Here is a 13,882-nt window from a genome sequence, read left to right on the forward strand (position 1 = left end):
TTATACATGCCTGGAGAAATGAATGCAAACATTACAGCAAGTTAGATATAATTCTAAATCTGGTATTATAGTAAACTGTTACACAAGGACCATACAAATTGGAGGTTCAAAACAAAATCTATCCTCTCAGAAGAAATAATATAAAAATGAAAGGCTTCCAAAGGGAACCAGAATGTGACTCCATTTCCCTCCACCTATATATTTCAAATAAAGTTAAAGAAATTCAGAGATTCCAGACAGAACCGAAATTAAACAATTGCTCTTCACTTTCTCACACAGAGGAGTGGGTCTGAGCAGACACTGGGTTTGATTTCATTCCCCCCATATACATTTATAACAATTTATAAAAGTTATAAATTGTCAGAATTCTTCATGTTAAAATTTAGGCCTATGCAGGACCTTGGGTAAATAAAATAAACATATTACTTGAATTAAGTGACTTTTATCTTTATTTCAGTCACCCATGAGCAGGAGAAGGAAGGACAGAGTGTAAGAGAGAAAAAGAGTTTGAAAGAGAAACTAACATGCCAGATCCAAGGTCAGAGGGCCCAACCACATGAGGACAGAGATCAGTGGCCACTACAGTATTCCAAAATAGGAAGAAAAGACAAGACAGAAAAAGAAAAACTAGCCCAAATACTGTTCAAGGAGAAAGCAAGACTAAGTCCTAAATCCAGTGGGAGAAAGAGTGAACATAGCTTCCTAGAGTCAAAAAGAGATGATCCCTACAGAAAAGAGACAGGCCGCTAGAAAGAAGAAAGATAAAGAATCACTTATTTAAATACAAATGATGAAGCTAATTTTTCCCTCTCCCTGAACCCACAGCCTGTTTCCCACTCCACATTGACTTTCAACAGCCTATGCCTCCGCAGTACTATTAATCTATCAATTTGTTATACTGTTCCATTGAAGGAGGTGACCTTCAGATGTCAACACAAAATAATTTTCCATGAGCAAACATTGTTAGTAAGATTGAGATTAGATTGCCTATTCATTATATCTGTATTTTCTTGTATATTTGGAATATTTTTTAAAATCCAAGACAAAAAAGAGAAAGATCTTACCCTCTGATTTGACTAAAAAACATAGTCAAAACATTTTTTATTATTCTTCGAGAAAACAGTTTAAAAATTTTTAAATGTAAAACAGTGAAACTAAATTTTTGACTGAGTTGACTGGCATTTTTATACTGAATGGATGCAGCTTTGACAGGTGCAAATATAATCCTGGGTGGAATTGGCTTCTTTCCATTCTTAATATTTTTCTGACTCATACTTTCCATTAGTATTAAAAGCTCTTCTCTGTTTGTTTTCATTGAAGAACTAGTTAAGAAATAAAAAGAGAAGACATTGATGCATTCAAAACTTTCCTCTTAAATGTGTTCCTATAATTTAAAATATAGAAAAGAACATGTGTTACTTTCCATAAATTATGATTTATTTGCAGCTCTTTTTTAAAAAAGATTTTTCTTGAGATCCACTGAATTTAGGACTTTGTTTCCTCCCATTGATTTCTGATTTCAAAGAACTATTGGATTAGTTGAGGAATTTTAAACTCACTCTTGTGCCCTCATTAAACAGGCTGCAGAAACAAAGTGGTTTCAATAGGTGATGTTTATTTCCTCTGACACAATCTGGAGTAAGAGATCTAAAGAGAATGTACAGATAAATAGCAGCAACCTAAAATGTCTTTTTTACAGTGCCTGGAGCAGCAGCAGTTGGCATGGGCGGATCAAAGGCGGAATGAAGGGGTTCCAGAGCTTCATAGTTTCAGACAGTAACATGAGTTTTGTTGAATTTATTGAGCTGTTCAAGTCTTTCAGGTATGGCACAGGCTTCCTCCTTACTTTTTCTCAGGCCTACATTTTTATAACAGTACTAAATGGGAGGTATTGTCCATCCCTTGCTCAGTGTGAGGAGCCGCAAGGACCTGAAGGATCTCTTCGACGTCTACTCTGTGCCCTGCAACCGATCAGGCTCCGAGTCAGCCCCCCTCTACACCAACCTGACAATCGAGGAAAGCACCAGTGACTTTCAGCCTGATCTAGGTTTGTTTAACATTTTAGGATTTCCTTTTGAGACTTTTCAGTCTAAAAATCAAGGTCAGTGATCCAATCACACAAACTCAGCCTGTCCCGCATGGCACACTGTTACTTGGAGCCAGGTGAAGCAAGAATTTTTCAAGGGGTCATTTGGTGTTCTGGGGGAAGATGCTATGGTCATGTTGGACAAGGAACCTCATCTTTGTGTGATTCTGCCCGTTATTCCAGGATATTTAACCAATAGTGAATGCCTTCAAAACATTCTGACAACCAAAAACCCTTTCCCAACCATTTCCGAATGTCCATGAGGTACGTTAAGTTTCATAGTTGAGAAATACCAGTCTTTTTTTTGCGGTACCGGGGATCAAAGTCGGGTCCTTGCGCTTGCACAGCAGGTGGCGAAACCACTGAACTAAATCCCCGGCCCAGGAATACCAGTCGTATGCCTACTTACAGGCAGGAGATTACTCGATGCCAGGGCAGTAGTTGCCTGCTCTTTGACAAGGAGAGTCTTTGACTATCTAGGACATATTTTCTACTATGTAAAACAGAATGTCTCTCTCTTCTTTTCCACTTATCAGCACCACTGCCATCACCTCTCAGGATTTCAGCCACTGCTACATTTAAAACCTATTAGGGCCAGGGATTTAGCTAACTAACTAACTAAATAAATAAATAAAACCTATCATTTTTCTCCTCATTCTTGCTGGAGCTATAAACACTAAAAAGCAAAGAAAAAAACTCTTTTTGATGCAGTTTCTTCAAAATTATTTATAAACCAATGTCCTTAGACTATTGTTGGACAGCTATTAAAATATGCATACCTATTCATTAGTCAAATAATTACACTTTTAAAAAATTATTAGATTTTACTTTGTAGAGGAATTTTTAGTTTATTGAAGAATGAGTTGAAAGTACTGTACAGAGTTCACATGTAGTAAGCTCTACACCCCTGTGTGTGTGCACACACACACACAAACACACTGACTTTCCTTGATTAGTAATATCTTGCATTAGTGAAGTATATGTTACAGTTGAGTTCATAGTGACACATTATTGTTACCTGAAGCCCATAGTTCATGTTAGTGTTCACTCTTGGGTTGTATATTCTGTTTTGTCCAATGTATAATGTAGACACTATAATAGTATCACACAGAATACTTTCACTACCCTGAAAATCTTTTTCCTACCTTTTCATCCCTTCCTTCTTTCCTCCAAATCCCTGATAAACAGTGATTATTTTTACTGTCTCCATAATTTTGCCTTTTCCAGATGGTTATATCATTGGAATCATACAGTATGCAGAGTTTTGAGACTGGCTTCTTTCATTTAGCAATGTGCATTTAAGTTCCCCCCACACCTTTTTTGCAGGGTGATGATTCATTTCTTTTGAAAACAAAAAATATTTCATTGTGTACATTACCACAATTTGTTTATCAGTTCACCTACTAAAGGATATCTTGGATGCTTCTCTTAAGTTTTAGCAATTATGAATAAGGCTACTGTAACACTAGAATGCAAGTTTGTATATAGACATAAGTCATTTGGGTAAATATCTAAAAGGCAGTTCTTGGATCATGGTGGGCCTATGTTCAGCTCTATAAGAAACTGCTGGCTGGGCATGGTGGTGCATGCCTGTAATCCCAGAACTTGGGAGGTTGAGGCAGGCTACATCGTAAGTTTGAGGCCAGCCTGAGCTACATAGTGAGACACTATTTCAGCAAAATAAAAGGAAGGAAGGGAGGGACTTCCAGAGGATCTTACAATGGCTAAAATTAAAATGACTGGCCATACCAAAGTTGATGTGAATGTGGAACAATTAGAACATTAGTACATTGCTGGTGGAAATGTAAAATGGTACAGCCATTTTGCAAGACAGTACAGCAATTTCTTGGTAAATGAAACATACACTTTCCATATGATCCAGCAATTATGCTCTTTGATAATTTACCCACATGAGTTAAAAAGTTGTATTCACACAAAAACCTATATACAAAGGCCTACAGTCACAGTTTTATAGAAAACTTTTAATAGACTTAAAACTTAAGAGTTTTAACAGTTTTAAGAATATATTTTCAGTCCCTATGAAAAGAAAAATGTTGAAATCTAAAGATGGGTGAAGTGGTGCACACCTGTAATTCCAGCTATTTGAGAGGGTGAGGCAGGAGGATGGCAAGTTTCAGGCTACCCTGAGAAACTTAGTGCGGCCTTGTCTCAGAAATTTAAAAAATTGGGGTCGGGGATTTAGCTCAGTGGTTCCCCCACCTGCCTTGCAGGCGGAAGGACCCAAGTTCGATCCCCAGTACCAAAAAATAAATAAATAAATAAATTTAAAAAATAAACAAGAAAGGGCTGGGAACATAGTTCAGTGGAAGAGCATTTGCCTAGTATATTTGAGGCCCTCAGTTCAATCCTGAAAAAAATAAATGAAAATCTGAATTTGGCCTCTAATCCTCAGCTGAATCTACAGATTTCCCAATAGAATACTAAAGTTTATGAGATTTCAGTATTCTCAACCTCGCTCTTTCTTTATGTATTCCTTGATTTGTCTTTTAGTCCCTCACCTCTATGAAGCAAGGAATAAGCACTAAGCTTCATGGTTTGTATGGAGAGCTTAGTAAAAAGCTTGTCCGGTTTAATGATTCTATGACATCATTATTTTCAAAATGAGCTTTGTGAACGACGGTGGCTAGACAAGGTTCTATAGTCTGTGATGGCTCTATTTCAGATTTGTTAACCAGAAATGTCTCGGACTTGGGGTTGTTCATTAAGAGTAAACAGCAACTGTCAGACAACCAGAGGCAGATATCTGATGCCATTGCCGCTGCAAGCATTGTGACAAATGGCACTGGGATTGAGAGCACATCCCTGGGCATATTTGGGATTGGCATACTCCAGCTCAGTGACTTCCTAGTGAATTGCCAAGGAGAACACTGCACTTATGATGAAATCCTCAGTATCATCCAGGTGTGTGCCATTTTGTCTGTGCCTGTGTGTTCACTGCCTCTAACTACTTCTAATTTGCTGCTAAACATTTTCTATACTTCTTTCCAAAAGCTTCCTGTGTGGAGAAGAAATAGAATGGCTTATTTGTTTGTTTTTGTTTTTGAAATACCAAGTATATCAGTGTTCTTTAACTTTGGTCTCAGGCTGTCTCTGACTCAGTGACTATTATAAAGAATCACTGCATGAATTCTTGTTATTCTAGCACATATAATAGAATTACTGTAGGTTTTCCACCTCTTTTGTCATTTAGCATATATTTATTTAGCTCCTACTATATAGTTTCTGTTCTGGGAATTAGAGCTATAGTAGTGAATAAAATCAAAGTGCTGGCCCTCCATGCAGCTTATATTTTAGTGGGTGAGGCAGACAATAAGCAAAAGATATAGTGTAACTTTAGGTAGTAACAGATTATGAGCAAAGTCAAGCAGAGTAAGGTCATAGAGTGATGCAGGGAGGCTGAGGAGGAATAAGGAAAAGCCACTATGAGGAGGACGCATTTGGACTGAGCACTAAATGGTAAGGTCCACATACCACATGAAGTTCAAAGGAAGGAACATTCCAAACCGGCAGACAGGAAGCTGCAAGCTCAAAGACTGAGTCAGCAGTGAGCTCAGGGTTTGTGAGGAATAACAAAAAAGTGAGTGTACTGGGAGCTGCATAAGGGAGGCAGAGGATGCAAGCACAATTTCAAATTGTATCTGTGGGCCAAACATTTAGGCCTTTTGAACCATGGGAAGGAGGTTGACTTTAGTCCATGTGAAATGGCAAGCCTTTAGAAATTTTTGAGCAGGAGAGTAACATGATTTATGTTTTTAAGACGTCACTCTGTCCCCACTGGGAAATAAACTGTGTTGGTGAAAGATGGAAGCAGAGAGACTGGTCAGGAGGCTCTCACAGTAGCCCAGACAAGAGGTGGGGATGGTTTAGAATAGAATATGGCAGGAGAGAGGGTGGTAAAACTTCAGGGTGCCTGTCAAACAGAATTAGTTTCATCATCTGATTGGGTGTCTGGGGATTAGCTGTGGGCAATTGGATATGATCACTAAAAATGTAAGAGTATTATCACATTGTTGAGCACTCACTGTAAGATAATGACTCCAGGCGCTAGACTACATGCTGCATGCAAATCATCTCGTTCATGTCCCACCAACTTCATGGTAGCTGCTATTATAATCCACATTTTCACATGGATATATGGATAGATGTTGTATTCATATAAATCAGCCTTGTCCTTTTCTCTTGCTCTCCCTTTCTCTCCTAAATAAATATGCTTAGTATGATAAACTCACATATAATAAATATTTTCTTTTGGACTGAAAACTACATCTTACTGCTACATTACTAAATTAGTTCAAATATTTGGCTTAGATGTTTCCTGATGAAAACAGAACAATTTTAAAAAATGATGTGGTGATTTTTTTCTCCCTCTTTGTTTCCTTTACCTAAATAATATTTTTTTTAATTCCTTGCAGAAGTTCGAGCCTAACATCAGTATGTGTCATCAGGGTCTAATGTCATTTGAAGGATTTGCAAGGTAACTTTTAGATTATCTTTTGGCTGTCATTTAAGAGTATACATTGCTCTCATGAGATCTTAAGAAAATGTGTTTTATCTAGGTTTCTCATGGATAAAGATAATTTTGCTTCAAAAAATGATGAGTCACAGGAGAACATAAAAGAATTGCAGCTACCCCTCTCCTACTATTACATTGAATCTTCCCACAATACCTACCTCACAGGCCATCAACTCAAAGGAGAATCCTCAGTAGAACTCTATAGCCAGGTACTGAAAATGCCACTAGGAATGTGGTTTTCATTAAACTTTATCATTTATATAACTCTAAAGTCAATATATATATATATATATATATATATATATGAATGAGACCCTAAAGTCACAAAATCTGACCCCAGCTTTGAAGAGCTTGTAAACTATGGCATGTGAAACATGAGGAAGCATAGTGTGTGGAAAAACTGACTATACATACTGCAGTTGTTTTCTTTATTTGTTTGTTTTGTTTTCCCTCTATCTATATTTACCCTTTATTCTAGGGAGAAAAAAAAGTATTTTTTTGAGACTCATAGCTTTTAGATCCTAGTCTGACCTAGTCCTACTAAAATTAGATTTTTCCCATGAGAAAACTATCTAATCGTTTCACTAAATGCTAAATAAATCAATATATTGTAGTGGGAAAGCGTAGTAGAAAATACAACTTTCTTATGGAGTTAATCCCAAAAATATTGTTTGTTTTGCTTTACAATTTGTTAGACAGTCAATCCATTGCTATGGTAACTAACTCTGCTCAGACTGAGGGCACTGTCTCTCCACACTGAAATTCATGGGAATGTTCTCTGAAACAATAGGCTGTCTGGACTGGGAAAAGCACATCTTTTTGACCTAAACGTCTCAGTGATGTGGATGTCTGTTGCCTCACTGTTATACTGTCGGCAACTTGTTCTTCAATGCTTCATATTTTCTGAATTCCTAGAAAAATGGTTAATCAGGAGGGAGCTAAGCTAGGTCCAGGAAATATGGGGGGCAGGGTCCAAGTTGAAAACTGTAACTGTATTATTTACACAACCCCAGAAGCAATGAGGTTCTTTTTTTCTCAAATTAGTCCAGCTATTCCTCAGCATGGGACATATTTTTGTCCTAAAGTTTATTTAGCATAGACTATATATTTTAAACTTTGTTTTCTTAATTTTTTTCCTTAAATTCTTTTATTGGTACATTTTAGGTATACAGTACATTTACATTCATCATTGGGAACTTGTACCTGTACATGATGTATCTTGGTTCTTATTTTTTCCCCATTCCCTGCCTTCCCTTCACCCCCTCCACCCTTCCCTATTTACAAAGACTTTGTTTCTATTTTTTCCTTTTCTCATAATTTTTCCTTTCCCTTCTTTCCTTTCCCCTTCCCCTCCCACTTCCCCTACTCCTTTGGACCTTTTCTTCCTATTTCAAATTATCAATTATTCATTAAACTTTGTTTTCTAGGGAAGCTTTATTATGAAATGAAAATGCATCCTTAGAGTAATAATTTTCAAAAAAGGAATCTGTCAGGGGGGTCTCAACTGCAAGAAAAAAAGCTATAAAGTAGGAAGGGTCCATACCTTGCCCCACTTCTGCGAGTTGGCCTTCTATTTGCACAGAGAAATCCAAAGTGAAAAGAAGTTTGAAATTTGTTGTTTTTTGGAAAAGAAATGAAAGACATATATAAAAATACAGGTTATATATATTTCATATGTACATACATGTACATACACATATGAGTATATATAGACATATATGTGAATATATATTTTATACACACACACACATATATATACATACACACACACACACACAAACCTGTGTGTGTGTGTGTGTTTGTATTCTAGGAAAATAATCAAGGACCAATATCTTAGCTTCAATCTGACTTCATTGTTTCAAAGAATTTTTAAACAGCACTCTGGCAGTTTGAGGATAGGATAATCACAAGTTTGAACTCAGCCTGGACAATTTAGCAAGACCCTGTCTCAAAATTTTAAATAGAAGGGATTTAGCTCAGTGGCACCGCGCCAGCCTCGCAAGCACAAGGCCCTGAGTTTGATCCCCAGTACTGTAAAAAGAAAAAACAAAACAAAACAAAAAAACGTAAATAGAGCTGGGGATGTAGTTCATTCCAAAGACTCAGTACTTGGGAGGAAAATTTTTTTTTTTTCGTACCGGGGATCAAACTCGGGTCCTTCCGCTTGCGAGGCAGGCAGCAGAGCCACTGAGCTAAATCCCTGGCCTGGGAAAAATTTTTAAACCCCCTTAATGTTACATTCCAAGTATAGATGATCACGCTCACTTCAGCAGCACATATACCAAAGATAATCATAGTTGTTTTTTTTATTGAGTTTATTGGTACATTTAGGTATACATTATGATCACATTCATCATTGAGAACTTGTACCTGTACATGATATATCTTGATTCTTATTTTTTCCCCATTCCCCTGCACTCCCTTCAACCCCTCCACCCCCCCATATACATAAGCGTTGTTTCCATTTTTTCCTTCTTACGTTCATTATTTTCTTTCCCTTCTTTCCTTCCCCCTGACTCCCCCCACCGCCCCAGTTCCCCTTTCCCTTTAAACATTTTCTTCCTATTTCACAATATCTATTATACATTTTGGTCCTCATTTACACCTTCAGTTTCTCACACCAGAGAAATGATTCGGTATTTACACATGTGTGTCCTATTTATTTCACTTCTGAGTATGGCCTCAAGGTGCATCCATTTAGCTATAAATGTCTCAAGTTTATCTTTGATCATAGTTTTTAATAAGGCACAAGAACCCCTCAAGTAGACTCACACACATTAAACTCATATGCAGATCAATTTTACTTTTACTTCATTTCTAAATACTCCCCACTCTCCATTGAGCCTCATAATTACCTCCTCTCATTTTTCTCTGTAAAGCAGATGGAAAGTGAGAGTAAGCCCCATTCATTTTACCTGGAATTTCCAGCCCTGATTTTCCTATTCTAGCCATATAGAAAGGTCTTAAGGTCATACAGATGTTGATAAAGACCTTTAGTCTTTTCATGTTGAAAAACCATGCTGCCCATTTTTCCTAGTTTAGAAGGCTCCCCACAAAGATGAAGCAGCCTTGTGTTCCAGTTACTGTATTACATAGCAATCATTAGCCCAAGGCAATTTACCTGTGGATATACTAGTTGCTGCCAGAAGCTGATAGCCGGAGTCCATGCTGTGTAATGGGAAGAATCTAGCATGTATTTACCAAAAAAATTTAAATAAGAGGCATTTGTGTTAGTTACTTTTTTCTTGTTGCTGAGACAAAATACCCAACACCCAAAGTTGGAGGGGAAGGGGTTTATTTGGCTTACAGTTCATAGAGGTTTTAGTCTATAGTTGGCTAGCTCCAAGACAGGAATAGCAAATAGGCCTCATAAAGGAGAAACAACAAGGCATGCAAAAGGTAGCAAAGGCAATAAGGGGGCTTCAGTTCACGGTGGCAAAAGACAGGAAAAGCAACAAGAAAGAGCTTCACCCAATCTTTCTGCCACTTTTATTCAGACTACTGGGACTAGGACAGTGCCAAACTAATCACTCACATGTGGTGTTTTAGTAATCACATGCCCTTTACCTCAGCATCACACATTCCAGATTCAACTACCTCTGAAAAAGAAAGTCCCACTTTATCTGCATGAGGCTTTGGGGGGACATCTAAACACATACTGTAACACCATTCCACTATCTGACTTTTGTTCCAGAAACTGTAGTGGCCACTAAAATCCAATAATGGATTGCTGTCACTTGGAAATAGTTACATGGATTCTCAGATCAGTGGGTCATCCCAGTCACAGATATATCAACTTCTTGGTTTATTTATTTGTTTTGAGGGTTTTTTTTTTCTGGGACTGAGGATTGAACCCAGAGCTTTCAAACTGACCTATGTTCCCAGCTTTTTTTATTTTTTATTTTGAGACAGCGTCTCATTAAGTTGTTAACCTGCCCAAGCTGAACTCAAACTTGCCATCTCAGTCTCCCAGAGTGCTAGGATTATAGGCCTGTGGCATCGTGCCCTGTTTATATGATAATTTTAAGGTAATTTATAGATAAAGTCTATGGAGGAAGAGGTTGCTCCAACGGATGGATAGATGGATGGATAGATAGATTGATTGATTGATTGATTTTACCTTCCAGTAATATTCAGCTCTGGTAAACACTCTTTTCCAACGTAATCTGTTCTTTCCTTTTCCCACCCCTGATTAATTGTGGCCTTTATCCAAAATAAAATACTTATTTTAAATCTTATACCCTTCTGCCTTATACCTGAATGTAAATGTTGATGTATAGAGCTATGTGGTGGATTCAGTTAGAGGCTTTATCTCCAGGTGTTCATCTCAAGTGGATTCATTCATTGGTCACACAGGTCCTCTTGCAAGGCTGCAGGAGCATAGAGCTGGACTGCTGGGATGGAGATGATGGAATGCCCATCATTTATCATGGACATACACTGACAACAAAGATCCCCTTCAAGGTAATGCTTTAGCACTCCCTTTGTGATGATGTGCCAAGTTCATGGTCTCACAATGACAATGAAGTCTTGAACCTAAGGGGGAAGTTAGGAAAGTTTTATTGGAAATAAGGAGAACAGCTCCTGGATTTCCAGGAGAGGTCCCAAGTCTGTCAGGGATAATTTATACAGCAAAAATCACAGCATGGGTACAAAGGTCAAACTACAGTCAACCTATAGGATTACAAGGATGGTCACATGGCTAACATTGATCCAATTAGGAAAACAAGTCATGTTGCTAGGGTATATGGAAAGAGCAAAGGCATTCCTGGAAAGGGGTGGGAGTATGAGTCCAAATGTTTTGGTCACCCACCTATGATGCCTATCTGGCCTCACTGGTCCAGGTGGTGCTAATTACATTATAATCTCAAATTCTGTTTATCTCTAGGGAGGCCTGCAGGCCTGGCTATTGCATCTTCATTTTGAGACATGGTTCTCTTTAGATTCGCCTCTAGCCACAATCTTGGTGTGTCTCATCTTCTGTGCTGATTTTCTCAAGGGCCCAATCCCTCTGGCTACATATTAATTTCTATCTAATTTAGCTGTCTATAATATCTTCCAATCAAATCACAAAGGACATTATCTTCATTTGTCATTTAGTCACTCTACCAAATTCTACCTTAAGTTTTAGTTTCTTATGCTGAATCTGAATGAAGAGTTATTGAAAGTATTTACAGTGCTATGTGGGATACTCACGTTCTTTTTTGGGGGAGTTGATTCTAGAACTCTCATTAGACTCTTATTCAACCAAAGTTTAGAAACTCCTTAGTTAACTTATGTTATTTAGGATGTAATGAATGATATTGTTGCAATTTTTGCATGACATAATGATATAAAAATGCAGAAACTGGTCTCCTGCTATAGGAATTAAAGGTCATTTGTCCTGGTGTCCTGCTGACAAAGACCAGTATCATGTGTTAGATTATTAAATAATTAGCATTATAAAATAATGAGAATGAGTTCCACCTCAGAAGAATAGTCACCCAGGAAGACTTGTCTCATTGGATTATTATTTCAAATTCTGGGTAGCTTAGTAGTTCAGCTGTAAAATTATTATTCACTCAGAGGGTCTTAGGCTACATAATATTTTTCTCTGAACTGTTGTCAGGTTGAGAAGGAATATTATTATTTTCATGTTATATGAAGAGATAAGGCTAAAATATATTTTCTCTTTAGCTCATTTACCTATTCAGCACATTAAAACTCTTGCACTATATATTGGTGGAAGTATGAGTTGATGATTGTGTTTATAGACATACGTAAATAGATGTGATATGTGTCTTATTGCTCTAAACTATTTATGTAGCATTCACATTGAATTAAGCATTAACTTAGAGATTATTTAAAGCATATGTGAGGATGTGTGTAGATTATATGGAAATACTACAAAATTTTATATAAGGATTTGAGGGGCCAGGGATTTAGCTCAGTGGTTCTGCCGCCTGCCTCACAAGTGCAAAGTCCCAAGTTCGATCCCCGGTACCAAAAAAAAAAAGGATTTGAGTATTGCACAGACTTCATTATCCCTGGGGGCCCGGGAATAAATCCTCCACCACACACTGAAGGACAGCTGTACATTTGAAAAGATAAAACCACCTTTGGCCACAGACTATTGAATACAACAATTGAGATGCTTTCAGTGGCTATAAGTACATTGCCTTCTCACCACACTGAACAGATACTGACTCTAACAAGCTGTTTGGACTGTCGTAGGAAGTAGTTGAAGCCATTGATCGCAGCGCCTTTATCAACTCTGACCTGCCAATCATCATATCAATTGAGAACCACTGTTCATTGCCTCAGCAACGAAAAATGGCAGAAATTTTCAAGGTGAGCTCTGAACTAAGAGGCAGGATGGTATCTTGTCTTTGAATTTTATACGGGACTATTGTAGACCATACTACATCTGTACTTTGGCCCTGAAGCACATAGACTTGAGAAACAGAACTCCTTGGTGAGCTTGAGCCTCTTCTAGAATGATCCCTCTTTTCAACTGGAGTGACATAAGCATTGTTCTCTGGTCTCCTAACTCCAGAAAGCCTTAGGAGGTAAGAATAGACCAACTCTCCAACTGGTACCACAAGTGAGGGATGCCAGATATCCTGGGAGCTTTATGTAGAAAATACAAAAATATTTCAGAGCAAGTAAGTCAGATCTTCTTGTGGCCCACATTATAGTAGAAATCCAAGTTAACGGGGTTTAAATTGAGCAGAACAATTGCTGTTTTAACACCAACCTTCATTATACAAGGGACGTAGAATTCAGACAGGATTAGCAGCAGGTATTTCGTTAAACTTCTCCTTCCTCGGTAATTCAAGCATTTGTGGAAGCTTAGCTTTCAGTAGAGGGCAGAGGAAAATGTCCCCTAATACAAATGCCAACAAAATTTAAGCTCTTCATATTGTCTTGGCCTAAGCTTTGATGCTTTTTTTTTTTTTTAACTTAAAAATAACTAGAAAAGGGCCAGGGATTTAGCTCAGTGGTTCCGCCACCTGCCTTGCAAGCACAAGGACCCGAGTTTGATCCCTCGTACCAATAATAATAATAATAATAATAATAACTAGAAAAAATTGCTATATTTTCAGTCTTCACCTCAATTGATTATCACCCTCCTTTCACCCACCTCGAGAGACACATTCAGCTTTGGAGACCAGTGCTCAGAATTCTTTGTGAGAATATGGCTCTTTATCCTATGCGGGGGCAAATTCTCCCCATGGTCTTTCATCTTTGTCCCCACTTCCAGTCTCCTCCAAGGTTTCTGT

The 13,882-nt window shown here is 37.8% G+C and overlaps 1 protein-coding gene across 1 annotated transcript in view; it reads left to right on the plus strand.

Annotated features, from left to right (window-relative positions):
• Plce1 (phospholipase C epsilon 1) overlaps window positions 1-13,882 on the plus strand; it is a 376,383-nt gene that overhangs the window by 312,089 nt on the left and 50,412 nt on the right. Inside the window, 7 exon segments of the mRNA XM_087184946.1 lie at window positions 1,700-1,822; window positions 1,911-2,047; window positions 4,770-5,008; window positions 6,520-6,581; window positions 6,664-6,829; window positions 10,977-11,084; window positions 12,834-12,950. Coding sequence (XP_087041072.1) covers window positions 1,700-1,822; window positions 1,911-2,047; window positions 4,770-5,008; window positions 6,520-6,581; window positions 6,664-6,829; window positions 10,977-11,084; window positions 12,834-12,950 — 952 coding nt within the window.

The sequence above is a fragment of the Heterocephalus glaber genome, unplaced genomic scaffold, assembly GCF_053883595.1.
Source record: "Heterocephalus glaber isolate CG9 unplaced genomic scaffold, H.glaber_assembly_v1.0 deba00001497, whole genome shotgun sequence".
NCBI lineage: Eukaryota > Metazoa > Chordata > Mammalia > Rodentia > Bathyergidae > Heterocephalus > Heterocephalus glaber.